The following is a 27,211-nucleotide window of genomic DNA, read 5'->3' as shown; positions in this document are numbered from 1 at the left end:
CATTTCACTGAGTGTTGGATGAGTCACTAAGGACAGTAGAAGTCCTGGGATAAAACTGAACAAAAGCAAGGTTGAAGGCCATTAAATGTTTCCTGATGGTGAGAGCTGTCAGATTGCACCCTGGTCTCCCAGGGAGGAGCAGTGGAAACCATATCGTTAAAGTGATTTCTAAATAGAAATGGAGAAGCCTGGAACAGACACCATACTGCCACTGTGGTGAGTGATGGTGGTACCCGAGTTAGGAGAATCCTGGACTACACTGAAAAGTGCTGGAACTTGTTCTTACTTTCCAGGCTGTTTCCCACTGGTTCAGTTTTCAAACATTCACCTTTAGGCTGGCTCCCAGGCTGCCTGTCAGGCTTGGGGAGAGCTCCCTGCAGACATCTGTAAAGCCACCTTAGTATCCTCCTACAAATAGCTCCTCCCAACTCTTCTTTGCTGTGAAGCCTAGAAAAAACTAAACCACGGGGAGCATGCTGGCAAGCACAGCCCACTCTCTACCATGCTGGGCCAGGTTATCTCATTGGTTGTACTTCCCCATCTCTCTGTATCCTTATGTGGTCTCGTCTTTCACTGGGGGTATGTTTACCCTTACAGCAGTGTGGTGCAGAGACACTAGCACAGGTGTAAATAGCCATATAGATGCTGGGCATGGCTTAGAGGAGTGGGGTAGAGTGCATTACATGTGTAAACCCCCAGGGTTAATACCATACATCATTCTCTAAATGCCCAAGCAGTGCAATTTCTACACTGATATGTTTAGCAGTTCCATCCCACTGCCTGGTCATTACTGCAGCCTTTCCCCAATGCTGTGAAAGGCTCAGGTGGTGGGGTAAGGCACAGGGCCAGATACTTTTCTTGCTGTGTCTCCACTTCCACTTTTTCCCTGCTGCATCCTTGGTGCCACAGCCTCTCTCTGGGCTTGAAGATAAGTAACCCACACACCTCCTGGGTGTGGTCCATTGTACCATATAGTGGCACATAGCCCGCTTACAGAAAGAAAAAGCAAGTCTCCTCTATAGCCTTTGCTGAGTGTGAGCTGGCTTTTTAGCTCAGACTGTAGAGGTTCCTACCCTAAGCTCCAGAGGTCCCAGGTTTGAGTCTGCCTGTGGGCAGTTACAAATACATACCACTGTGACTCATGAGATGCAGGCTGCCTTTCACTGTGGCATGTACCTACGTGCATACTGCCTGTGTTCTATACACCACTGTAAGTGTGGGCATCACCTTACCTTTTAAGCACCTTGGGTCAGATGCATGCTTTTAGCTGTTGTTCTGAGTTTGTACAGCCCCTAGCGCAAAGAGGACTTGATCCATGGCTGCAGCTCCTCAGTGTGAAGGCAGTAACAAATAATAATAAGGAGCTGGGGGGGCATGGCATTCTGCATGGGGCCCTTAGACTCTGGAATTCACTTCCCCATGCTTGGTCAGCTAGAGATGGCTTTGTTAACCTTTAGAGAAAGTTACAAAGATGGCCCTTTGTTAATGGCATTTCAGGAAGAAAGGGGTTCTAGCTGATGGGTGATATAGGTGTCATGTTGCTTGGAGCCATGAGACAGGGTAGATTTTAGGTTTGGTGTGTGTGTCGGGATTCACTGCGATGTGGTTACAGGTGATTGGAGACATGGCTAGTTGGGCACTGGGATATTGGATTGCTGATATTGATCCTTGTGAGGGCATTATGATGTGGTTTGGATGAGTAAGAAGTAGCTAAAGCTAGGAGCTACGGGTTAGAGAGAGCTAATGTATGGAAAAACAGCTGTTAAAACAAACTGCAGTATATAATAATGGGTGGATTTTTTCAAAGGCCTTTTCCAAAACCTTTTGGAGTTAATGGAAAGACTCCCATTGACTGTAGTGGCCTTTGGGTCAGAGCCCAGGTCTCATTTATGTTTGGACACTTCTCTCGAAGTTTATCCTAGAGTCTTAGGGCTGGAAATCCTGCACAATTAAGCTTTCTCCCATCCACTGCATCCTAGGGGGATTCAGTTCAGAAACAGTTTATACAGAGCCGTGCTCTTCACTTGCTCCCTAATGATTGCCAAAATGTGACAAGGGCCCACGGCAACAAAATGAAACAAGCAGAAGAAATCACTTAACTTTCTCAAACTGCAGGGTGGGTTCAAATGAGATGCAGTTTACATCTGGGCAAAAGTTCAGCTCAGTTCTCATATGATCAAATCTGGTTTGCTTGTCTCTAGTTAGCAGCATGATAACCACGTGTGGGCTGTATGCATATGTTCCACAGATCCAAGCAAGGGCAGTGTGGGGAATGTTTATGTCCAAAACCACCTCGTTTCAGCACCTGTAGTAATAAATGCATATACCGGAAAACCTAATAACATCCTTGCTGCCATTTTCTCACCCTCCACAAGCTGCCTCAATTAGTTCAATCACAAGTGCTCATTCTCCTCCACCATCAGCATTGTGGGTTTCAGCTAGCTGTTCTGTATTCATTCCAAGCAGGGAGCCCTGACAAAGATGACAAAATTTTCCAGATCTGAAGAAGTGGGTCTATCCCACAAATGCTCATGACCTAGTACATTATTTTGTTATTCTTTAAAGTGCTACAGGACTGCTTTTATTTCGTTTTGTAAAGATGGCAGAAAGCATGGGGGATAAGGAAGATGCAACAGAGAAATACAAAGCGTGGTCTGCAAATGGGGAAGGACACATAACTGACCGGAGTTGTGGATTTACACATCTAGGGATTACTATCCCTCTTTCCCATCTCCAGTCCATGTCTTTTCAAGGATGGTCAGACCTAAGACATAAGAAGGACTACCCACCCAGGTTCCCTCTCCTATGCCCTCTGCCACCAAATTTTTTTAAAAACTACCTGGAAGTAGGCTTACCCACAAACTCTCAGCTCAGTATCTGGTAACCAATGAGGCCCCTTGCTGTTTGACTAAATTTAGATTCAAGCAAAAGCATGCACAACCTTACGGTATGGTTACATTACAGAGGTATTTTGAAATAAGATACAGCTATTTCAAACTATCTTAATTTGAAATAACACAGCAACACACACAATACATTGCAAAATAGACCCCAGCTATTTCAAAATAGCATTTCTGGACAGGTAGCATTTTTTCCAAATTGTGGCATTGGACACCATTATGGCTTATTTCAAAAATAGCACTCTTCCTTGTCTCAGTGACACCTATTTTAAAACATTGAATAATGAAATCTCTGTTTTGAAATAGGCATTATTCCTCCTGCAGTGATGATTGCCTATTTTGAAATAATGCACCCACTGTTTCAAATTTATAGATGCAAGCAACTTTATTTTAAAATAACAGCTGTTATCTCGAAACAATTCTGTAGTATAGACATAGCCTTAATGTTTGAGACCTCCTTCTGCATGAATAACAAGCCAAAGTATACTGCCATTGAATTCAGTGTCATTAGAGCTGCAGTAAGTTTGGCTTTTCTGAATTTAAGACAATCCTTTGATGCCAGTGCCCTGTTCTGAGCAACAAGGAAGTAGATCCATTAAATAGACTTGATAAATCATCTCAGAGAAGAAGCCATGTTAGTCTGAAGTTTCACAAAAATAATAATAATAACAAACAAGCAGTCTTGTAACACCTTAAAGACTAATAATTTTATTTATTTGGTAATGAGCTTGCATGGGTGAGTCTCACCCATGAATACTCATTACCTAATAAATAAATTGTTAGTTTTTAAGATGTTACAGAACTGTTTGTGGGTTTTTTGTTATGTTTTTTTTTTTTTTTTGAACATAGACTTGGTCACACAGGAGATCATTTCACACCATTCCTTATTCCTGTCCTGTCTAAACTAATTATTAGACTGCCCCTTTCCTTCCAGGAGGGAAACTACTTTCTCTGTCCCCCTCCACGTTGCATGTACCCCGCTGTGTGGCAGGAGAACAGCGACAGTTGAGCTGAGAAATTAGACAAGCAAACTTTTCCTCCAGGGTGAGACCATGGCACCCATCACGATGATCAGTCGGGAATCAAAGTAATATGGGATTTGAAACATAAATTTAACAGAAAGTTTGGGGCAAAAAGGGGGAACCCGAGGGGAGCGGAATCACCATTATATGATCATCTTTCCCTGCCAGGGAGTCAAATGCCAGCTGATGATGCTGTGTGTTGGCTGTGAATGGATAGCTAGTGACATCCTCTCTTTCCCCAGGTGAGGGGACAGGAGGGCTCCTGTGATTTGATGGAATGCCTTCTCAGTATACTGGCTTTGCTGTGTGCAGGCAGGGAAGGCTGGGGAAACAATGGACATTCCCGCTGGATGCAATCACATGAGTTTATTTATTTATTTTCCTCTTCACTTGTTTTGTCTCCTTGCCTGCCAGATGGTGGTTTCTAATTGGTGGAAGATTTTCACTGTCTTCTCATTCCTCCAAGTGGCAATGATAGCAGCTCCCAGAAGAGCTGATTGGTAAATAAGTGAGCTACCACTCACCATCCTTGCCTCATTACCCCTCTCAGGAGTCTTGTATTAAAGATGAGGGGCCCACTTCTGCTCTCACAGCCATTTGTCTTCATGGACTTCAGTGGAATGACTTCTGCTTTACACCAGTATACGTGAGAATAGGATCAGGCTCAATGAGAGGCTGAGTCAACCAAAAATATCTCTGTTTCTCACACCCTATTTGTTTAGTTTGACGTGATCGCCAGGTCAAATGACAGGGGCTGGGACAGTTCTGGGGGGAAAGATCTGGTGATGAAAATGAGCTGGTAGCATTTGCTCAGCCTGTTTTGTCTCCCGTTTTCTGTCTTTCAGAACATGGAAAAGGTGCTGGTCCCTTCTGTCACGTTAATCGTAGGCTGTGGAGTATCATCACTGACGCTTTTGCTCTTGATTATCATTTACGTCTCTGTCTGGAGGTACAGATTTCTTTCTCTATGTCTCTCACTGGGCGCAGCAGCTGTCACTTGGTCTGGGTGGATACTGGAGGTTCCACCCTCCTTTTGTGGATGTTTGGGTATCCGAGGCACAACCATTTTCTGATGAGCCGGTGCTGAAGGAAGTGGTGTTGGTGGCTCCGTAGGTGGCATTCTCTTCTCTGGCATGTAACCCAGCATGGTTCTGGCTAGAGAGGCAATGGAGTCAGTGCCAAGAGCACATGAGTCAGAGGTGTTAACATTTTCGAAAGTGACTTGCTGTTTGAAGTGCCTTGGTTCTTGGGTGTCTAGCTAGAGTCACCTGAAGAGGCCTGATTTCCTGAGGGTGGGTATTTAGCACTTTCTGAAAATCAGATGTCTCCTTTGTGGTGTCTCAACTTGGAGATAGGCAAAATCGAAGCACCCCAAATCACTGGTCACTTCTGAAAATGGAGGTCCTAAGTTCCCTCAGCAATTGTCATAAACTGAAGGGTATTTAACTGAGAGTCCTGGTCCAGGCCCAGTTTATATAGCTACCATCTGCCTGCCACAACGTCCCCTGCAGTTTCAAATATGGGGGTTTTCGTCACTTTCTGTAGAATAGGGTTACTGTTCACTGTTAAACAGCTGCTGTGTATTACCCTAGAATTAGCTGCATTTTGTGGTGACTGTGACTCGTTAACTTTCAAAGTCTGATCCATCCAAGCCTGCACTGGCATAGCACCTACAGAGGAGAGATCCAACCCAAAGCCCAGGTCATAAATTTATGTAACAGTAGATTTAAGGTCAGAAGGGATCTAATCTGACCTTCTGTATAGCACATGCCATTGAACCTCACCTGGTGATTCCTTCACTGAGCCCAACAGCTTGTGCTTGAGCAAGCGTGTATCTTTTTGAAAATCCAACCTTGCTATAACAGCTTCAAGTGACAGAGAATGCACCACATTGCTCGGTAAACTGTCCCAATTGTCAGCTGCTCTCAGTGTTAATAATGTACACCTTATTTCCAGCCTGAATTTTTTAGCTTCCGATTCCACCCGCTGGGTCTTGGTATGCCTATGCCTGGGGAGTGAGTCGAGGTGAGTTTGAGGTGAATGTTGGGGCTAGTTTGTAGCAAGACTGGGCCTCAGTTTTATGCTTAGCAGAGGCTGAATTTCCAAGCAAGCCACCGACAAACAGGAGTTCCCGAGTGAGCCTGCAATTCAAGATTGCCTGGGTTATGAATCCGGGGAAGGATGACAATTTTTCTTCCCGTACTTACAGACTGAGATCAGTCTTAAACATCTCTTTGATAAGCTAAATGATTTGTGAGGCCCTTTAATCTCTCACAATAAAGGCAGGTGTCCAGATCTCCATAATTTTTATGGTTCACCTCTGAGTCTTCCCCATTGTTCCTTTTTAACGTGAGGCCGCCAGAACTGGATTCATGAGCAGTAGCAGTCTCAGCCAGGTTGTATGCAGAGGTAATACCTCCTGCTCAACATTCCTCTGTTTATTACACATTCCAAGATCAAGTCAGTCCTGTTAGTCACATTATATCTTACCAACAAAAAAGAGAGTTTTCAGAAGTGGGTCCAGCAGTGTTATTCCAATGTCATTACCATCCAAGTCCAGGAACTCCACAAACCTGGCCTTTTGCCAATGTACGGGAAAGTAACTTCTTGTCACAACAATGTTCTACCCACCTGTTGTGCTCTGGAGAGCACTTACAGGAATTCAGCTGCTTTGTGGAGATGTAGCTGAGAATTTCACACACAGACTTTTTGGACACAAGCAGATGAAGCATGTGGGTGGAAGCTCAGCTTGAAAATGAACCTTTCCTCATGAATAGATGTCCCAGAGAACAAATGTCCCAAAGAGAGAACAGGAGTGGGAGACAGGGAAGGACTTTTTGGAGAATGGGATAGATAACCACGAGAACACGAAACAATCCTCTGCTTGTTAGTCAAAGCCTGAGAAGCTGTTTCCTAAGACCAATACTTGCCAGGCTATCGAAGAGAGAGGGATCGAGCTTTTTGGTTCAAGTGACCAGTTCAGGTACAATCCAGCTGGTAGGACATGGTTCCAAATGGAACCTTGTTACTGTCTGATGGGCCATTTGGTGACCTCAGTACAGTTCCTTCTGCACAGATGGCTACAACCCTGTCTCAGTCCTCCACAGAGCAGCCAGTGACTTAATGCACCATGGAAACTGAATTACTTCCCTGTCCCCAACAGTAGTGCCTGCAGGTCAGGCTCAGAGATGCAGCCTGCTTGTGGCCCGTTGTGCTCTACATGCCCTGTGAGTAACAGGACTTCCCTCCCCAGAACAGTCCATCCTGAGCCTTGTGTCCATACAGAAATCTCTTTAAAACTGCCCCACAAATGGGCAAAGCCAAGGGGAATGGACTGTAGGGGACATTCACTCTGCCCTGGCTGGAGAAGGGCCAGGTGATTGAATCTTCTTGCAAAGCTTTGATTGTTGTGACTTCTTTTGCTCTGCTTCTTGAGACTCAGGAGCATTTATGGGTGTTCTCGTGTATTTTCCATCCTTGGCCTCATTGTTGTGCAACAGCTCCCTGAGCTGGAGTGACCTTTCCATACCAGCATGATCAATGCTCATATTGATTAGCTCTTCCACTGCTTCTCTCGTCAGCCAGCCGACATGCAGAAAAGCCCAGGCCTCTGTGGTTTGCCGCTGATGGCTGTGTGCCAGCTACATCCGTGTCTTTCTGCAAGATATCAGCATGAGTTTGTCTTACTCCTTGTCCCTCGCAGCTGAGTGTCATTTTGGTGGCTGCCTGTGAATTCCCAAGGGGCTGCTGCTTCCGGTTGCATGCTGGCCCTGCTTTAAATCCAATTGTCTTCCCTTTGCTAGAAGTGCTCAGATGCTGTGAGGGGTGGCGGTATTGCAGGAGAAGGAAGGAAGGTTGCGTAGCTGTCCCTGCAGCTTGGAGAGACTGCAGCACTTGTTGCCAGCTGCTTCAAATGGGTTGGAGCTTTGCCCCATCACTAGCACCCTGGAGAATCACAATGTGTTATCTCAAGTGCCTGGGTGGTGACTTCAGCAATGGAGGAGAGGACTGTGCTTTGGTGAGGGTACTGGATCATAACACCCTTTGGACGCAATATGCTCGGCAAGTAGGAGTGGGTGGACTCCTAGAGTCCCCTTATCTTGATGTTGTCAGAATCCACAGAGTCGAGTGAAGTATAGATGAGCTGGGACAACTGCTGCCTCATGGGTTATTCCAGGATGAGGGTAACAGTGAAAGCAGGGCGCTTTGTTTCTGTCAAGTTAAAGCTCGGGTAGCATGGATACTGGAGTAGGTTAGAAATGATCTCTGCTAGATAACTGTGCCTTATTGTCTGTTGCCAGGTAGTTTGTGCCGTTACTTATAACCGGGGCAGAATAGGTGTGATGGGGACAGCAGCATTTACAGCCAGTTTTCATTGGTGTAGGTGACTTCAGGCAGTACATGGCCTTGGGGAACCAGAGCCATTCTCTGGGGTTATGTCAGGCCATGTGGTTGACAAGATGATTATGATGATGATAATAATAACAATGGAAGAGATTTGTCCAAACAGCCCGAATCCAAAAAGCGCTGAACTCTAGGGACTCAAGAATCTGGATTGCAATTTAGTGTCTTGTGTTGAGTCTAAGAAAAAGAAAGCAAGTTGACATGGATTAAAGTCCTCCAATGTGTAATTTTTGATCCTGGGAATATAAAGCACTTTGCCTGTATTAAATGACTCACCCACTATCATACACCAATCAGAATGGAGCCGAGGAGGTACGGCCATCTGCTCTGACCATTGCACATTGCCTCCCTAGCTGGAAAACCAAAATGAGGGTATGCTTGTTTCTAACCTTATGCCACAGAAAGAAGGGGGTTCCCTCTGCTTCCCACCGCCAACCCTCTTTCTATGAACATCTAAATAACTTTCCATCAACAGCTTGTGTTTGCCCCTGTGTGTGGTTTGTATTATCCTTTGTTCTCTGTGTGTTCTTCACTGTCACACGAAACTCTGGGTCTCCCTCTGTGCTGTCTCTCTGACCCCGCCCTCCCCCAGGAATCTCAGCAGATGGTTATAGTCTTCCCCCATTGCCTTCTGAAAACACATTGCCCCACCTGAGTGCGACATGAAAGGAAAGGGCTGTTAGGCCTGAGGAATTGGGAAAGTGGCAAAGGAGGGTCTTTGCAGAGTTTATGGCTTGCTGCTGGAGAATCTGCCTCACCCAGGCTAACCCTTCAGGGTTGTTGGATTGTGTTTGCAAGTGCATGCTTGGTTGCAGCACCTGTTTCAGCTGCCTCTGAACAGCTTCCATTGGGCTCCCGGCCAACTGAGAGTTTGAACTGCTTACCTGTACCTCTTATGGCTACTTCATGCCAGACAGAAGGAAACATGGGTGTTCTTCCAGCCTTGGTGCATGGCATGCACTGATAGGAAATGGTGGAGCCAAGACAATTGGTCATGTCCCTAGTGGTCCCCAATCCCTACTGTTTCTTGGTGGTGTAGATGTTCCCAGTTCTCTCCTTTAATCCCCAGTGCGTTTCCCTTCTTTCTCACCTGTGTATGTCCCTACTGTGGTGAAAATGATCTGGTCTCCCCCAGTTATACAGTTCCCTCTTAGTCTTTGCAAGGGTGGACATAACATTGAAAGCTGAACTGTGAAGGTTTTCTGACCACTCAGGTAATATTTAACCTGTCAGACAACCACCAAGCCTTAGGGTATCTCATGCCTTCTGGACTGGCCAGGGCCCTGGGTTAACGGTAGTGTCTAGGGGACTTTGTGTTGGGAGAGTGTGTTGCAAAGCAGAGAGACCAGACTGGGGCTTCTAGACGAAGCCAGGCTGGCCTCATTTGCTAAGACTCCCCCACCCTCCCCAGCGCACCTAGGCTCCTTGTTCCACCACCCCATGTAGCAATACACTGCCTTCTGTGCACCAGCAACAGAGGGCAGGTGGTTAAGAGCCAAAAGCTGCAGCGGTGGTTTCTTGGCATGGAGCCTATCTGTGCAGATAGAAGGGGGATGCTTGCAGACTATATGCTTTCGGAATATTGGCATTAGGACAGGCAAGGTTCACCTGCCCATAAGCTGAGACAGAGGGTCCGAACATTAGGCCTAGATTAGTACAGTGGGGAACCAGGGAGTGCCTGGGGTCTGAGCCGAGGTGTATATCAGGGCAAGCTCATGGACAGATTGGGCTCGTTTCTGAAGGGAAACGGAAGCTGCATTTCTGGACAAGCTGATCGCAAGCTGAAGTTTCCAAGCGAGGCTTTATGGGGTAGAAATGAGTTTTGTAGAGAGCGGGCTGGGGACCCAGTTTCAGTGACATCCTGAGAGCTGAGTCTCTCAGGGAACTTGGGCTGATTCCTTTGTCACCGCAAACCTAGCAACTCTCGTCATCATGGCTGGAGTTCATGCTGAGCATTTAGACTTGCCTGAATGCAAAATGGAAAGGGAAGTGGAGCTGACGGATGCTGGTCCTCCTGTGTATCACCAGCACACTGCCCCATGCACCACGTCATGTGCACCTGGAGTGCTGAGCAGTGAATATTGCATTGGCTGGGCCAGCAGTGAATCCAAAACCCAGAACTCAAAGCCCAACATATTGATTATTGCCTAAAATTAGTCACTGACACTAAATTACTAGGCAACAGCATGCTTTAGAGATCAGTCCTACCATAACCTCCAAGGATGCCACTAGATCTCACACTCTAATTTCCATGGGCCTACAGACCTTTTTCTACTCAGACTAACGCCCACTGGCGGAGTGGGCGTACTTAGATGGGTAAAGTTACTCATGCTTGTGAGCATGGGACTGAGCCTGAAATTGATTGCTGAGTCATGCATTCCCTGTATTTTTGCATGTATTGTTTTATTTTTATTAAGTAATTAAAAAGGCAGTGAGAAGTTTCTCCTGAATAATGAGTGAGTTTAATCAGATTGCACGCACGCAATTCAGGAGCAAGTCATTGCTGTGCTCTGCAGGGAATATCGGAAGGGAGTAAGGGCTTGAGCCTGGGAGGTGCTAAAGTCAAATTATTCTTGTGAATTCCTGGAGTCCCGCACCAAAATCCTTATTTAGACACCTCTGTGAATGGCCTGTTTTTGGAAGGCATTTCTTCCCCCCAGCCTCTGTGCAAAGGGTGTGAGCAGTAATGTTAGAAAGAAGTGAGGATTGTTTGCTGCTCCAGGGACCTCTTGTCAGGTTAAGCAGAGGGGGGAAGTTTGCTTTCAAGAAGTTTGTTGAGAAAAGGCATTTATTTGTGATCTCCTTTTATAGCTTGCATGCCTGTGGCTCTGTTGCTGATTTGTAAATCTCAGCACGTCTGGGCTCTTGTTTAAAGCTGCTTTTCAAGACCCCTTTTCAAGTCATTTGAACTGAACAGAACTTTTAGCGCTTAGCCAGTTTTAGAGAAGGTTTAACCATGCCTAGGAATTAGAATAGCATCTCTGCTGACAGCAGCTGGGGTAAAAATTACACAGTTTTTTAATCTTTGTCCTTCAGGACACCAGGATCAACCACTACCTGGGGTAAGAAGGAAACTGCTTCTTCTCATAGTGTAGTATTGTACAACGGGGTCCTGTGCTTGCCCCTCAAACATCCCACTTTGGCTACCGGCTCAGACCATTAGTTTGTCAGCTCACACACTTCAAATACTTTTAGTTCTCTTTCATCTAGGAATGTAGCATTGTCTAGTGGCTAGATCATTGGCCCAAGACCCAGGATCTATTACAGACTCTGCCACAGACCTGCTGTGTGACCACTTGGGAAAGTTTAGTGTACCTCTTTCCCCATCCCCTTTCCTTTGTCTATTGCAATTATAAAATCCTTAGGGCAGGGACTATCTCTTACTAGGTGTATGTACAGCACCTAGCGCAAGGGGGCCCTGATCTGGCTGCACCTGTTAGGTGCTCCTGTAATGCAAATTTAAAATACAGTAGTCCCCTCCCGCTTTTCTCTTTTCAGATACATCCGCTCAGAACGCTCTGTTATTCTCATCAACTTCTGCCTGTCCATCATTTCCTCCAATGCTCTCATTCTGATTGGACAAACCCAGACTCGGAATAAGGTAGGAGACAAATTCATTTTGCTCTGATTTAGCACTGAGATGATCTGTTCAGTCAGCTTCCCCCTTCCTCCCTCTTTGCCTCCCTCTGTTAATTAGCCACGTGTCAGAGATCCCACTAAATGTCAGAGTTCGGTTTTCTCTCTCACTCGCTCCTTGATAATTTGGGAGCAGCCTTGGGGCTTTCACAAAAAGAAGCCAATGCAATATTTTTGAATATCTGCTTAGAGTTATCAGGTGCATGGCACAGAAAAGGATCAGGGTTTGTTTGTGAGACTTTAGTTATTTTATCTTCCAGAAATTCAGAAAGACAGGTTGGGTGGGAGGGGAACCCTCAGTCATTCAGCACTGGGCATGCTTTGCACTTCTTGAGCAGTTTCCATGTTCCAAAGCTAGGAATAGCCCATTACCCTGATGCAACTGCTAAAGTGCACATCTTCTCTGTTTTACCCAGTAGAATATCATAATGCCTGTCTGATTTGTTTTCCAGCCAAAGCGCTTTCATTCTCCTATAGGCACCTTTTCTAATACCCATCCCATTTAACTCTTATCATCCATCACTCTGAAGGCACTTTGCAGAGGAGGTCACTGTGTTATCGCTATTTTACAGATCAGGGAATTAGGTCCTAAATTGTGAAAGAGATTCCTCCAAAGTCACCCAGAGGGCTACGCTGGAACAAGAAGGCCATGTCTGACGAGAGTACTATAAGCACACAATCCTCAGGGGCAGGCTGTGGTTTCCTGCATATTTAATAAAGAGAGGTCCCACGACTGACTGAGCCATGGTGACTGAGAAGCCTTTAGGTTCCTAGCAAGGGCCTTTCTGGGCAGGGCTAGAGCATATCTGCGGGGCAATGTGGAAAATATTTCCCTGCTGCCCAGGACCTACGATCTGTGGATAAATGGAAGGACTCAGCCTCCAGACCTGCAAGTCTGGCTCCTCTCCCTAGTGCAGTGTGTGCTTTGAAAGTAAACCCTGCAAAGCAATGAGCTGGCCACCTTTGTGCAGCGTGCCTGGTCTGTTAAGTGGCAGAGTGGAGTGGGAGGGATGCAGAGAATGGCTTTGCTGGCCCTTTTGCTGGGAATTTCAGCTGAAGCGAAGAGGGAGGGAGGGTGTGTGCGTGTGCGTGTGCTTGTGCGTGTGTGTGTGTGTGTGCGCGCGCACATGCACATGCACCAGGGCTGTGAAAAGCAGAATGTTTCCAAGTGCCTTCCCGTTTAATAAACCTGGACCCCCAGAGCTATGGCTCCAAATTGGCTTTGGTCATTAAACGATCAATTTCATCCCTAGGGTGAGGGAGGGAGGGGAGAGGAAAATCCACAATTTTGATGGATCTACTTCTGTGCCTTGATTTATTTTTGTCCCATTTTGGTGCAAAATTAGGGCCTTGCTTGTCCTGGGTGCTTTTCCTCCCCATGTTATGGATGTGCATCATCCGAGCCTTTACTGGGGATTCCAAGTTTCTCACTGTGATAACAAGAGATAGTTTAGTTCTTTGCACATAAATATGCAGGAAACTCCATAAACAGAAAGGTTATTCTTGGATTTCCTCTCAACCTTCTAGTAAACAGGCTCCAGTAGGGTACAGAGAAAGAAATTATGCAGAAGAAAGGCTGGGACTCCTGGGAGTCTAAATTAGGAATTTATAAAAGATGAATTATTGATGCTGGAGCTTTGATTTGGCAAGGGTTCTCTGCTCTATTTTTCTCCAAGGGTTTCTTTGGCATTGATAAGCTTCAATATTGTGGATTCTTCCTTCGTTTCCACCTGCTGAACTCCAAAAGCCAGAGTCTGATTCTATCTGCAAAACTCCTTGAAGATGAAAGTGCTGGATAGGGGCTAAGTAGTAGTAATGTAGTACAAGAGGAGCGAACCCTGCATCATCCAGTCACGCGTACATGTCTGTGATTTTATTAATATATTGCAGGCCCTATTAAGTGGTATCAGTTAGGATTTGATTAATAGAGAATAGAAGGAGGGTAATGTAATTAATGCAGACTGGCATGGGTTTAAGGAAAATAGATTCTGTCAAATTAACTAGATATCTTTTTTGATGTGATTATATTTGGCAGATAAATTTAATAGTCTTGACAGAATATAGTTAGACTTCTATAAAGCATTTGGCTTGGTACTGCATAATATTTTGATTAAAAATTAGAATGATACAAAGATACCACCATACATATTACATGGATTAAAAACTGACTAACTGATAATCAAGTATATCATTTTAAGCAGGGAATTTTCATCAATGAGTTCTGTTTCTAGTGTGGGTTTTGGAGGCATTGGTCTTGATTATACACTATTTTATATATTTATCAGCAATGTCTACACTACAGAATTATTTTGGAATAGCTTATTCCATAATTATTATTACAAAATAAACTATTCCAGAATAACGAACCCACAGTACAATGAAGCCCCAAAATAAGCAAAACTTATTCCCAAATAGTGTGTCCACACACAATAGAACTTATTTCGGATTAGAGCTCCTGGAAGTGCTGTCCTGTCTCCACAGCAACTTTATTTTGGAATAAGCTATTCCAGAATATTTTATTTCAAAATAGCCTTTGTTCCCTGTCTACACAAGTCTTATTTTGAAATGCAGATTTCCCAATTTGTTATGGGAATAAGGGAAATTCGAAGTGTGGTGCTTATTTCGAGGTTCCCACATCTATACAGCCAGTCTGCATTTCAAAAGCAGCACTTTCGAAGTGCGACTGGACACCATTATGCTAATGAGGTGCTGAATATTCATGTCAGCCCTTCATTAACCTGTTCTGAAGTGGCTCATTAACATGTCCCTTCCAAAAACCGTCACTCATCGTCCCACTCATGCATCACCACTCAGCACTGGTGGGATAGCTCCACAAGTGCCAGATGGCACAGGGGATGGGGTGTGGGTGGTGCCCTGTGTCAAAGACCTGCAGGACCGGGGCGGGGGCCGTTGGCCTCTGCAGGAGTTAGAAGATGGCGATGACAATCGTGGCCAGCAGTCTGACCAAGTCATTGGTGGCTCCCACTGGGGAGCTGGATGGGATCCGTGAGGGGTCATCGGGATCCTGAGTTAGCTCCAGGCGCAGGGTGTGTGGTGCTGTGTGTGTATGCAGGCTGTGGGTATTCGGGAGGGGCCCTTTAACGAAGCAGCTGGCTGTGGGGCCTGGAAGGGCTTGTCCGCCACTCGACCCTGTCTGCTGCATTTCCTGGCTCCTTTTTTCAAAAGGGCTCCCACAGCTGTGTGGACACTCCCTTTTGAAAGAGCACCTCACTCTTTTGAAAGGTCAGATCAGAAGGTCGATCTGCTTTTGGGTGAATGCGCGCTCTTTCAAAACCTGATCTTTCAAAAGATGCCTTCCAGAAGATCGCCTTTCAAAAGTTCACTGTAGTGTAGACTCAGCCTGAATGAGATACACCAAATTCAAAATAAGCTCTCCACTATTTTGAAATTATTTTGAAATACTGGTTGCATTGTGTAGACGCTTGCAAAGTTATTTCGGAATAGCGTCCGTTATTTGGAAACAACTTTGCTGTGTAGACATGCTGTCAGGAAAAACATCAGAACATCACTGGTAAAGTTTCAAGATGACACAAAATTAAAGGAGTGGTGAACAATGAAAGGGACAGGTCATTGGTTCACAATGAGGTAGATTACTGTTTCTTAAACTTTCTGAGACCACAGAACACCAAACAATAATATTTTTTATTCCGGAGGCGTGTGAAAATTTTCTCAAAAATTGTTATGAGACCAAAAATAAAAAAAAGAATGAAGTGAAGAAGTGGCATTATGTCTGGTTTTAATAACAGAAAATGAACACCATCAAGATTGATATCAAAAAAGTGTCAGATGCTCGTGGCACACCTTGAGTTGTTCCACAGAGCATAGCTGAAGAAACATTGATCTAGAACACCTGATGAGCTAGGCACATGCCAAAAACATGTATTTTAATATGGCCAAATGTAACTGTATGTATCTGGAAACAAAGAAAATAGGACAGATTTACAGGATGGGGGACTCTATCCGAGGAACCAGTGATTCTGGGGAAAAAAATGTTGGTCATGGAGGATCAAGTGAACATGATCTCCCAGTGTGATGCTGGAGCCAAAAGAGCTAAGTGCAATCTTGGGTGACATAAACAAAGGAATCTGTTGTAAAAATAGAGGAAGTCACGAAAGAGATTGATGAATTGGAGAGGGTTCAGGGAAGTGCCATGAGAATGATTAAAGGGTTAGAAAACCTGCTGTGCAGTGACAGACTTAAAGAGCTCCATCTATTTAGCTTAACAAAGAGAAGGTGAAGGGATGCCTTGATCACACTCTATTGGTAACTACATGTGGATGAAGTATTTTATAATAGGCTCTTCAGTCTAGCAAGGAGAGGAAGAACATGAGCCAATGGCTGGAATTTGAAGCTAGACAAATTCAGAAGGGAAAAAGGCATACTTTTTTTGCTGGACATGAGGACATCTTACCATAGGTGGTGGTGGATTTTTGATCACTGACAACTTTTATATCAGGGCTGGATGTTTTTTCTAAAAGAACTGCTCCAGAAATTATTTTGGGGCACTTGTATGGCTTTTGTGATCAGCCTCCTGTGCAAAGTGGGGCCAACCCTAACTAAGTCATCCCAACCAGGGTTTTGTCAAGCTGAGATTTAAAACATGCTAGAGATGGAGATTCTACCACCTCTTTAGGTAACACATTCCAGTGCTTCACCACCCTCCTGGTGAAATAGTTTTTCCTACTGTCCAACCTAGACCTCCCCCACTGTAACTTTAGACCACTGTGCCTTGTTTTGCCACCTATCATTACTGTGAATAGCCTCTCTCCATCCTCTTTAGAACCCTTTGTCCTTCAAAGGAAAAAGTTTTCTTAAGAAAGCAAAGTGTAAGAACGCGGGATGGTTGAGTACAGCAGCTTGGGTAAATTGACTTGAGCAAAAAGTGAAAATCAGTACCTTCCAGCCTGAGAATTCTTGGTGAAAAATGGGCAAGTCTGCACTACAGCTGCAAAATGTAATTTCCAGCTTTGGCAGATTTACCCACTCTTGTTTTGCTCACGCTTGTGTGCTTTAAATAGAAGTGCAGCTACCATGGATGGGCAGCAAGACAGGTACCCCAATATGTTCCCATCTGAAGCCCTTTTGGTACCCTCGCTAGAGAGGTTGAGTGCTGAGTTGACCAGAGAGAATCACTGTCACTTTCTCATACTTAGCTTGGCCTTTTCATGATAGTCTGGGCTGATGCAGCCATGATAGAGCATGGGACAAGAATCTCCTGCAGCTCCCTCTTTTGAAGATAAATGCAAAATTTCATTCTCATTGGAAGCATACAATTCTTACCTGCTCGCTATTTCCCCCACCCCTCAACATTATTTGCTAATCTCTGAAAAAAGTAAAAATGCCTAGAAAATGTAATGCAGCCCTTTGGCATGCTGCAAAATCAGAAAGCACAACGCCAGACCAACTGCTGCCCAAAATGGCAAAATCGTGTTGGCATAAGATACAATCAGTAACATGGGGGAATTTGTAGAACTGGCCAGAAAATAGTGACTTTTTTATGGAATCATTTGAAATTTTTTCTTGACAATATTTAGTCAAGCTTTTGAATTTCTGAAAATCCCACTCAGACCTATAAATTGGTTTTGGGGAAAAAAGGTGAAGCTTTGACCTTGACCAGGACCTTGATGTGCTTGGTGTTGTGCATATAAAGAAAAAATGGCCTTGCTACAACAGTTTAAAATCTTTCCTGCCACTTCTGATGGCCTCAGTTCAAATCACTATCCATTGAAATCAGTCTGGTCAGACCCTGATAACGGTTGCACTACATATGATTACTTCTGCCTGTAAAGGACATTGGTGGATGAAGAAAAGGACAATTCAGTGACCACATACCAACAATATATTTTTTTAGTGCTAGTCTCACTTTTTTTCTCCAAAAAGACTAGCACCTTAGCATCTAGTTTGAACCCGTGTGCCTGCCCAGAATGTTAAAAGCAGCTTCTTGTTACTCCTTCTCTTTTGGAGCTACAAGAATGTGTTGCCTTCTTCTCATTCTGGAATTTGAATCATAGGACCATATTCTATGTCAAAGTTAACAGTGCTACATTTATATAATTTGCACTAGCGAAGGTCCATCTCGTAGGAATGAGAGATGGAGTTGTTCAGTGCATCCCCCTGTCAGTGTGGGGACTATAGTACATTTTTGAGTGTTCTCTCCAGTCTAGCTTTAACTGTTTCATGCTTCTAAATATCTAAAAGGGATGATACAGATGGTGCTTCTCCCTGCTGTGATGGCAGGGGACTGAACTCTGGAGCTCCCTTCCAGTTCTAGTGTTCTATGATTCCTCCTATTCCCTTGGGAGACTGCTTTCGCTATTATGAAATTTCTCCAAATATTCCATCCCCAAATTACCTTTTCTTAATGCCATCCCATTATGCCTTGTTATGCCCTTTTGGACAATTCCTCTCCTCATTGTAGACAGCTGTTCTCCAGCCCCACGGTCGTTCTCCCCAGCTCTCCATTCATTCAGTCCTGGATTGGCTGGGACTAGAATAGTCCCTTTTTTCCAGATTTCACCTCTGTGATTTTGCTGCTAGTAGTATGGCAGTTTATTGCCTGAGTTGATCTATTCTCTACCTGAAAAAAATACACAAATACTTTAAAAATCTCATCCCAAACCTTTTTGGCCACTTCATAAAATAAGATACTGAAATCAAGGACAAAAATCCTGTTGACTGGGATAGAACAATAATTTTTCCACATTGAATGTGTTTGGACCCTGTTTCAGCAAAACTCCTATACACATGTAACCCCATAAGTAACAGGACCACTGACAAGGGAATAGTGAAGTCTCTGCTCTCAGCCTTAGATGAGAGCTACCTGGCTTTTAGCTCATTCTGTAGAACACATTGGTTTAGCCCCTAAGGAGGCAGGTTCATTCCCTCCTGCTGATGACCCAGACCGGTTGGCCTTACACGCATTTCTAACTTGAAACATATGCTCAGCTCTCAGGGACTTCAGTGGGATGCTTAAAATTGAAGCATGTGTGCCAGTGGTTTGCTGAATCAGGACCTTGAGGAAGATGCATGTTTGTCTTTTCATTGTCTGACTCCTATGAGCTTCCTTTGACAGGTTGAACCTCTCTAATCTGGAACTCTCTCATCTGGCAACGTCTGTAATCCAGCATGATTTTGGTTAACTAGATGACCACTCATCCAGGGGCTGGCCAAGTTTCCCGGGATCCCATAAAGTTTGTTTCCAGCCACCAGTCCTTGATCTCAGTGTTCTGTGCTGTTATTTAGCTGTAATTCACCCCTAAATGTCTTCCAAGAGCTCAATTAGCAGTGGAAGTGTTGGTAATGCTGTTAGACAATACTGACCACCCATGGTGCAGCAAATTGTCTCATCTGGCACCGATCAGGTCCTTAGTGTGCTGGACAAGAGAGATTCAACCTGTAGAATGTGATTTGGAAGCTGCTCCCCTTCCTGGCTGCTAATCTCACCTGTGCACCTTCCCTCCCATCTCCAGGTGATATGCACACTGGTGGCGGCTTTCCTGCACTTCTTCTTCCTCTCCTCTTTCTGTTGGGTGCTGACAGAGGCCTGGCAGTCCTACATGGCAGTGACGGGCCGGTTACGGAACCGCATCATTCGCAAGCGCTTCTTGTGTCTTGGATGGGGTGAGAATTATGGGTCTGTGACTCCACAGGAAACCAGCATACAGAGGGAACATGGGGGCCCTTTTAACATCTGAACATCAGTGCACTTTTCTGCTAAGTGGGGGAAGGGAAGGATAATGAAGAGGTTTGTTGGGGGACTGGATATTTTCTCTGCCTCCCCTTCTCGCTGCGGTTTCCTCTTCCTTCTGCTCTGTCACATTCTCCCTCCTTGCCCTTGATAGTGTCTCTCGCACACTTTCTCCCTGCTAGTGAAATGAGTTCTGAGATTCTGTCTCCATGGTAGCAGGGGTTTCCATAAGCAAAGTAAATCTTAGGCTTGTGCAGATGTTTGCAGTTATTTTTTTTTCCTCCCTCTGTCTTTTCTCACCTGATTAACGTATTAGCCTGAAATGAGGCATTTTGTCAGAGGAAATAAGCGCAGTAGTGGGGCATGGACTTTCACAGATGTCATAAGCTGGTGTGTGGAAAAAAACAAGGGCACAGAAAGCTTATCCCAAAGCAAGTGAAAAAAGCCTAACACACGCACAGAGAAAACATTGCACTATACCAGGGACTCATTTCACTCGTGAAATCAAACACGTTTCCTTAGGCAGGATATTAGATGCCTATAAAAGGACTTGGTGTGATGCAGAGTGGCGTTTCAAGAAGCCGTCTCATGCCAGAATCTCAGCTCTGGAGTAATCACATTCCCTATCCATGTGCTCGATCTTGCAGTTGACCTCCTTTTGTCTGAGCTGGCTAACCTGACCTGGGCTCTTCGCTCTTATCCCCTTAGTTCTTGCGATTTCCTACTGATATATGGTAGGTGTGAGTTGAATATACCCCCACAAGCTGCAGGGAGAAGTCTAAGTTTACCAACGTCAAGGTGTTAAGATTACCAGCAGAGCATTTCAGGTCAAATTCTGCCCTTGTCTGCACTCTTGCAATGCCTGTTGGTCAGGAATGGAAAACATACATATGTGTAAAAGCAGAATCTGAGTCAAGCTGTTTTACAACGTTGAACTTGTCCTTCCAGTGTATTTGGAAGAAGAAGAACGCCATCTTCCATTCATGTGGCCGAAAATTTTAAATGTGTAGAAAGAAGGTAGTTAGACTTTGGTCACCACACTAGGATTTTTGACAATGGACATTCCTGGTAGTAAACTCACTTGCTAGGGTGTTTGTGGCAAGCAGATGTAATGGGAGACATGAACACAGTGAGAGTGAATTTCATGAACGTGCTTGAAAAATAGATCTGTCCTTTTTTTGCAAATGTTGCCTCCATAATATTTATTTGCATAATCATTTCATTTTACTTTGTATTTTTGTAGCAAATCAAACATTCAGTTAAAAACCCAGGGACGTTTTACATTTAGAAAAATGTCAACTAGCTCTGCCAGTCTACACACATATCAGTTTACACAGTGACTCCTACCTCAGCGTAGAGTGGGCCAGAAGACCTTTTGAATACTTCTGCCAGCCCTATATTTCTATGCTTTTTCTTAATTTGTTTAGACATTTAAGCAGATGTTTGCAAATCATTTCTCAGAGTTATCACCCTGCTCAGATTAGTAGATGGCTTATTTCAAAGGTGGCACAGGAGGGCACCCAGCACCCTTACAAACCATGGTGGATACTTCTTAAATATTGATTCCTAAAAGTACAGCTTTCTGAATAACCAGCACCATTCTCTGGACTATGTGGGATGCCTGGATTGTACAAGCCTAACCTGTCAGCTGTTGAGAGCTGACCAGATCACTATCCAGATTGTGTGGCTATGGAGCTATCACATATAACTTGGTTCAATGCAACCCCTTTAGGAGAAGGATCCAGAGAAATACAAAGTTGTATTTTCAGCAGAGCCCTGTCTTGACTGTCACCTGTACAGCAGCTTCTTACCTCATGCTGCCTTCTTGGGCAAAACCATGTAGCATGTAAATGCCTGGGCTTCCTGGCACAGGTCCCAAGGCCAACAATAGGGTGTGTGCAGAAAAAGACGCAAGAGTAGAAGAGTGGGAAAGTAGGGAAATCTCTCCAAGCCACTGGTATGGTTAGAGGGTATGAAGCAATTCTGGTGAATTGCACTAGGGGAAGTCAGGTGGGAATGGAATCCTGTGATCCCAGAATCTAAGGCACTGTGCTGCAGACTGGTCGGTCACCTTGACATGTGATGAGTCTTAAAGTGATTTGCATCCCTGGAGGCTACACATGACTGCTATGCGTAGCTATCCTCAGGGTCAGTGGCTACCTGCCAAACCCAGATCGCTTTTTCCACAGCCTGACTTGAACCCTATGACCCAAGTATAGGGGCTTTGTCAGAGCAAAGCTAATCCTTGTTCGCTAGTGATCCCACTGATTGCTAAAGAGATTTGCCTGTCTTAGCACTTAGCTGGCTTACCTCACCATATCAGGAGGAGCAGGCTATAAACGGCTACATGGAGACATCACTAGCTGAACAGGGCAGATGTTACTATCCGTTATTCAGGGGAAAGGGCCAGGCAAGGGACAGTGAACCAGAAAGTCACCCTGGTCTCCTTCATAGCTCCTTGAGTATGTTGCAGGAACGGAAAGGCTCAGGAGACTGTTAGTGGGATGCAGGGCCTGTCACCTCTGGGTTACTGGGTCAGTCTGGGCATGGGTATGCTCTATTTTTCTATCCAAGTGCAGAATAAATGTTGTTACATGCACTGAGGCATGTGTGGGTGTATACCACCCATATAAACATATACTGCTGGCTGGGGTGCTCTGCGAGTCAGCTGGGTGGCACCTGATTCTCTCCAGAGTGTCTGTCCAAGCACACAGCTTACAGGGAACACCACCCAGGACCTTCTTTTAGCACCCCGTCGCTGTTCAGTGCTCCCTGTGACTTCAAATCTGTGTCTCAGGCTGGCTGTGAGTGATCCAGGCTGCACGTCACAATAACGAGCTCACTCTATCAGCCCCCAGCTTGGGGGCAGCCTTGGCAGAGAGGGCGAGACATGGGGCTGGGTCAGAAGGGAAACACCATGACCTGGGGCAGTGAGCACCGTGGCTGTCTGCATGGCCTTTGCTCTGTGATTATAAGTGAAGGGCATCGTTAGCTTCTAGTACTGTCAGTGCAGCATCACTCACTACGTTTGCAGATGAATAACCTTCCAGAAGTAAATTGTTTGGTGCATGTGTGACACAAACAACACAGTTTCCTGCCAGAAACCTGCCCCCAACTAGCCGTGGTTCTTACAGAATGTCTCCGCCTTGGGGCGCCTTCCTTCTCCCCCTGCAGGCATTAGAAGAAAGTGAGTCCCTCTGAAACAAGCAGTTCTGTGTCCTCTAGGGGCAAAACCACACAAGAGGACCAGAGCTAGTACCAGCCAGTGGAGTTACTCCCGAGTAGCAGGAGCCTCGTTTGCTTAGCCCAGAAGGTTCAGGTTTCTCCAGGTGGGAGCTGAGTTGTTGAGTGAGGGGCAACCTGGGCATTCGCTAACATGACTGATGCTCTTTTTGTTTCATTCTCTTAGGCCTGCCTGCCTTGGTGGTCGCCATTTCCGTGGGATTTACAAAAGCCAAGGGGTACGGCACCGTCAACTAGTGAGTAACAGGCTGCCTCTTCCAGGCTTTTCTTTTCCTACCCCCTGCCCTTATGGTCAATCCTGATCTGCCTCTCACGGCACCTCTAGGAAGCAGGGGCCTCGAGGTACCAGTCACACCAGCACCCTTCCCATGGGGATGATGAGAAAGGAAGCAGCCTTCATGGTGCTTGGCCACGCCAACCTCTTGGCTGCCCATCTGGTCTGGAGGCTGTGTGACTTCTTTGTTCTCCTTGGGGTCTGCATGGAGGCTTACCTGGGGGTTCAGTTCAGCAGGAGCTTTGCTGTAGGTCTGACTGTGAGTAGGACCAGCACCTATATTCCTTCCCCTGTTAGAGGGCTGGAAAGCAATTCCCCCCACCGTGACCTAAGGTAGCAGAGTTGGCCAGGTGCATTATTGTTTTGTTCTCCTTCTTCCTCTGAGTCATCTAGAGATGGCTCCTGCCAAGAGTCCAAGTGCTGAATGAGAGAAACTCAGAGGGCAAATCTACTCCACACTCACCCCAGCCTGACTCCGGTCAGAAAGCGATTGGGACTAGGGCTGTAGGACCTGCTAAAGGTGTAACTCAGAGCACAACTCCTGCTGTGACTGAGGTCAAAACTCTGTCATTCTGCAGCATGGACACAGCTCAAGCTGCATAGCCAAGTCGTAGAATCATAGGGTTGGAAGAAAAGTCATTGCGTGCCACCCCTGCCCGAAGCAGGACAAATCCAAAGTAAATCACCCCAGCCCGGGCTTTGTCAAGCTGGGATTTAAAGACCTCCAGGGAAGGAGATTTTACCAGCTTCCTGTGCAACCCATTCTAGTGCTTCACGATCCTCCTAATGAAAAGCTTTTCCCTAATGCCCAAGCTAGGTCTCCCCCACCACAACTTGAGACTATTGCTCCTTGTTCTATCTGTCACCACAAAGAACAGCCTTTCTCCATCCTTTTTGGAACCCCACTTCAAATAGCTGAAGACTGCTATCAAATCCCCCCTCACTCTTCTCTTCTGGGGACTAAATAAGACAGAAGGTCTGCATAATGTAGGGTGAGCAGACACTTCAATTTTATCATTACTGGTCTGATATTAGGGGTGTTGTAGGTCTATATTGTCTATGGGGATGTATTACTTTTCCCCATCTCAATTTGTAAGCATTGCTATCTGGTCACCCTAGCCTAGTGTAGCACGAATGCCTTATCACAGCTGTGAGAGCTGAATCTAGCAATTGCAAAGCCAGGGTTGCAGTGCAGTGTGGTTGCTCAAGACCACACTTGGAAACACCAAGTCCACAAGCACGGATCCCATAGATCTGAGTTTAACATGCACTGCAGACACAACCTTAATGAGTTTGTGCATTGCAGTTCCTTCAGTCCTGACACAGGAAAGGCCGGATGGCTGGTTAGATTTAGCTGCTGCATCTATGGCATCATTTGGACATAGGTATGTGGTATTTGGAGAGTTTGTAAAAGGCTAGTGTGCAAGATGTACATTTGGGGTAGCTTTGATAGTGAAGTTCTGTAAAGAAGGAAAAACACCCGCTTGATTGTTCTCGGGGTGTGTTTTGTTAGTCACTGCTGGGAACAGTATGACCCAGGCCAGAGTTTCAAAAGAGCTCGGCTGCAAGGTAGACACCGAAATCCGTGTGTGATTTTCAAAGGGATCGCATTGTGAATGGTGCACTTTGGAAAATAGTCTCAGAGGGGAGCTGTGTTTGGCAGGAGCTTGACAAATAACAAGCAGTCCCATAGCCCTTTAAAGACTAACAAATGTATGAGGTAATGAGCTTTCATGGTTAAGATCAAGACCTAATGCATTTGTTAGTCCTTAAGGTGCAACAGGACTGCGTTTTACTAGGAAAATATAGTCTTTATAGAGACGCTTAACAGGGATCCAAGCTCTCCAGTCTGGGTTCACCCCAGTGCTCTGCTGGCCATCCGGGAATGCAGAATCAGTGGAGTGGGTTCAAGAACTGGCCTTTGGGAAAGCTATTGATCATGAGGTTTTCCAGGTCTGGGAATTGGAGATGGGGTCAGGGCTGGCGCATGGCTGAGATCACTAGCGCCTGCTAGCAGGAGAACGTACTTTTTCACAAAATGTTCTTGAAGATTTTCACTTTTCATGTCACCCCTGAACTGTCAGAATTTCTCCAGCCACGTTTTGTGCCGCGTGCTGTTTATTCACTTGGAAGCCAGCAAATTCGCTTGCTCACAAAACCTTGAGTGGGAGCAGCAGAGCACCTGCCTTTGAGATGTGTGCTGGGGATAAGGAGAGTGGGCGGAAAATGGCCGAATAAGACAGAGAGGGGAGGAGAAGGGAATATAGCCCAGGCTGGAATCCCTCAGCAGAGAGCCTAAGCTGAGAAAGTGTGCAAAGGAAGGCAGTTTAGCCATAGAGATTTAGGCACACTGCACCCAGACGACAGCAGCTACAGCAACAGACGCCCATCTGCTCCCCACCCGAATTCTACCCTGTCCCCATGTGGTAGCAGGTCTGTTCCCTGGCAGCCCCAGGAACGATGCTGGCCACCTAGGCAGCAGCAGCAGAGTTAGGCCAGGTCTACACTAGACCTTAGGGAGGATTGTAGATACACCATTCTAGCTATGGCAATTGCGTGTCTGGAATCGACTTATCTACAATCAACTTACCTCACAGAGGGAGGCTGATGGGAGAAACTCTCCAGTTGACGTCCTTTACTCTTCGCGATACTGAGGAGTAGAGCAGTTGGCTGCCAGCCCCAGATAGTTCAATTTTGCGCGTCTCTACCAGGCACGCAAAATCAGTCTCCAGAAGAGCAACCCGGACTGGGTCGAACTTCCATGTAACGTAGATATACCCTTAGACAGACCCGCTGTCCTCAGGCTCATCTACATGCGGAAGTTAGTGTGCAGCAAATTAGGATGGGAATTTAAAGCGCACCCACTCCTCTGTACTAACTCCCTGTGTGGCCACCCTTACTGTGCAATAGCTTCGTGCTCTTCCAGAGGGCACGCCCACTTGTTCCGGCACAGACAAGCTGTTAGTGTCCAACAGGCTCCCTGCTCACCCCTTTAAATATGCACCCAAGCCAAGGAGGAGTGTGAGCTGGCATGTTCTGAGACCTGCTTCAGCACTCAGCTCATCCATTGCCTGGTTCTCTGTGGCTCTGTGCCTTGTGTAGTGAAGGATGCCGAAAGAGAGGGCAATGCGCTACTCGCTCACGGCAGTGGTGTTTGACCACACAAGGTGCAGGGCCATGGGGAAGCAGTGCCCTGGAATCTAAGGCGGTTGATGATGGTGTTCTGACATCAGTGGCAGCGCCAGGACTGTTTTGCCAGATCTGTACAGACCCTCCTGCCTTTGTGCCGTGTCAGTCACTGCCTGGAGTTTAGCCCGAGCTAGGGATCAAAGGGGTAAGGAGGTGTGCAGGGCTTAGTATCACTGCTCATGCCTCAGGGAGGGTGCCTGGCTCTGCAGTGCAGCACCCAGCTCCCGACTGGCAGAGGTATAGGAAAGTGGATAGAGGTTGGAGATGGGAGATGCTTCCCCTGAAACAGGGAGCAGTGAGGACAAGGGGAGAGACCCAGCACAGAATTCTCCTTCTCAGTTGCAATGATCCAATCAGTTCAAACGAAGCTCGACCCCACAGTAATCAGTGACTCTCTGCCCTGGCCATCCCATGCCAGGGCAAACGGGCACCAGTGAACTGAGAAACCTGACTGGCGTTAGATCTGCAAAGTGGCCAGCAGGCCTCTGTGACGTTCCATCACCCCCGGGGGCAGACCAGCCGCCTGCACCTGAACCAAGCTGGAACCTCCCCAGTAAAGCTGATGTCCTTTCCCCTTGTCTTCCCTTTGCTGCTAATCCCTGACTCCTTTTAGGCTGCTAGCCCCTGCCACTCTGCACACCCTTGGACAGGTACTGGCTGCTGGACTGCTCAGCAGGAGAGCTGGCTGCCAGCCATCACTGGAGCTGGCTGGCTGGGCCGGTGCAAGAGGATCCCTCTCCCCTAGCAGGGGCAGCAGCTTGAATTGCAGCGCGTCCCTCTGAGAATATGTCTTCACTGAACGACACTGGTAGCAGCAGGTCGGGTACGTGTAGAC

At 46.0% G+C, this 27,211-nt stretch overlaps 1 protein-coding gene across 1 annotated transcript in view; it reads left to right on the top strand.

Annotated features, from left to right (window-relative positions):
* Window positions 1–4,770: 4,770 nt before the first annotated feature.
* Window positions 4,771–27,211, top strand: part of ADGRB1 (adhesion G protein-coupled receptor B1) — an 87,144-nt gene continuing 64,703 nt past the window's right edge. The window contains exons 1-4 of the mRNA XM_074988051.1: window positions 4,771–4,871; window positions 11,825–11,927; window positions 19,453–19,603; window positions 23,080–23,149. Of these exons, the coding sequence (XP_074844152.1) occupies window positions 4,771–4,871; window positions 11,825–11,927; window positions 19,453–19,603; window positions 23,080–23,149 (425 nt within the window). The remainder of the gene's footprint in view (window positions 4,872–11,824; window positions 11,928–19,452; window positions 19,604–23,079; window positions 23,150–27,211) is intronic.

Source organism: Carettochelys insculpta, chromosome 2 (genome assembly GCF_033958435.1).
Source record: "Carettochelys insculpta isolate YL-2023 chromosome 2, ASM3395843v1, whole genome shotgun sequence".
Taxonomy (NCBI): Eukaryota; Metazoa; Chordata; order Testudines; family Carettochelyidae; genus Carettochelys; species Carettochelys insculpta.
The sequence above is the reverse complement of the archived record's forward strand: the minus strand, read 5'-3'. Positions and strand labels throughout refer to the sequence as shown.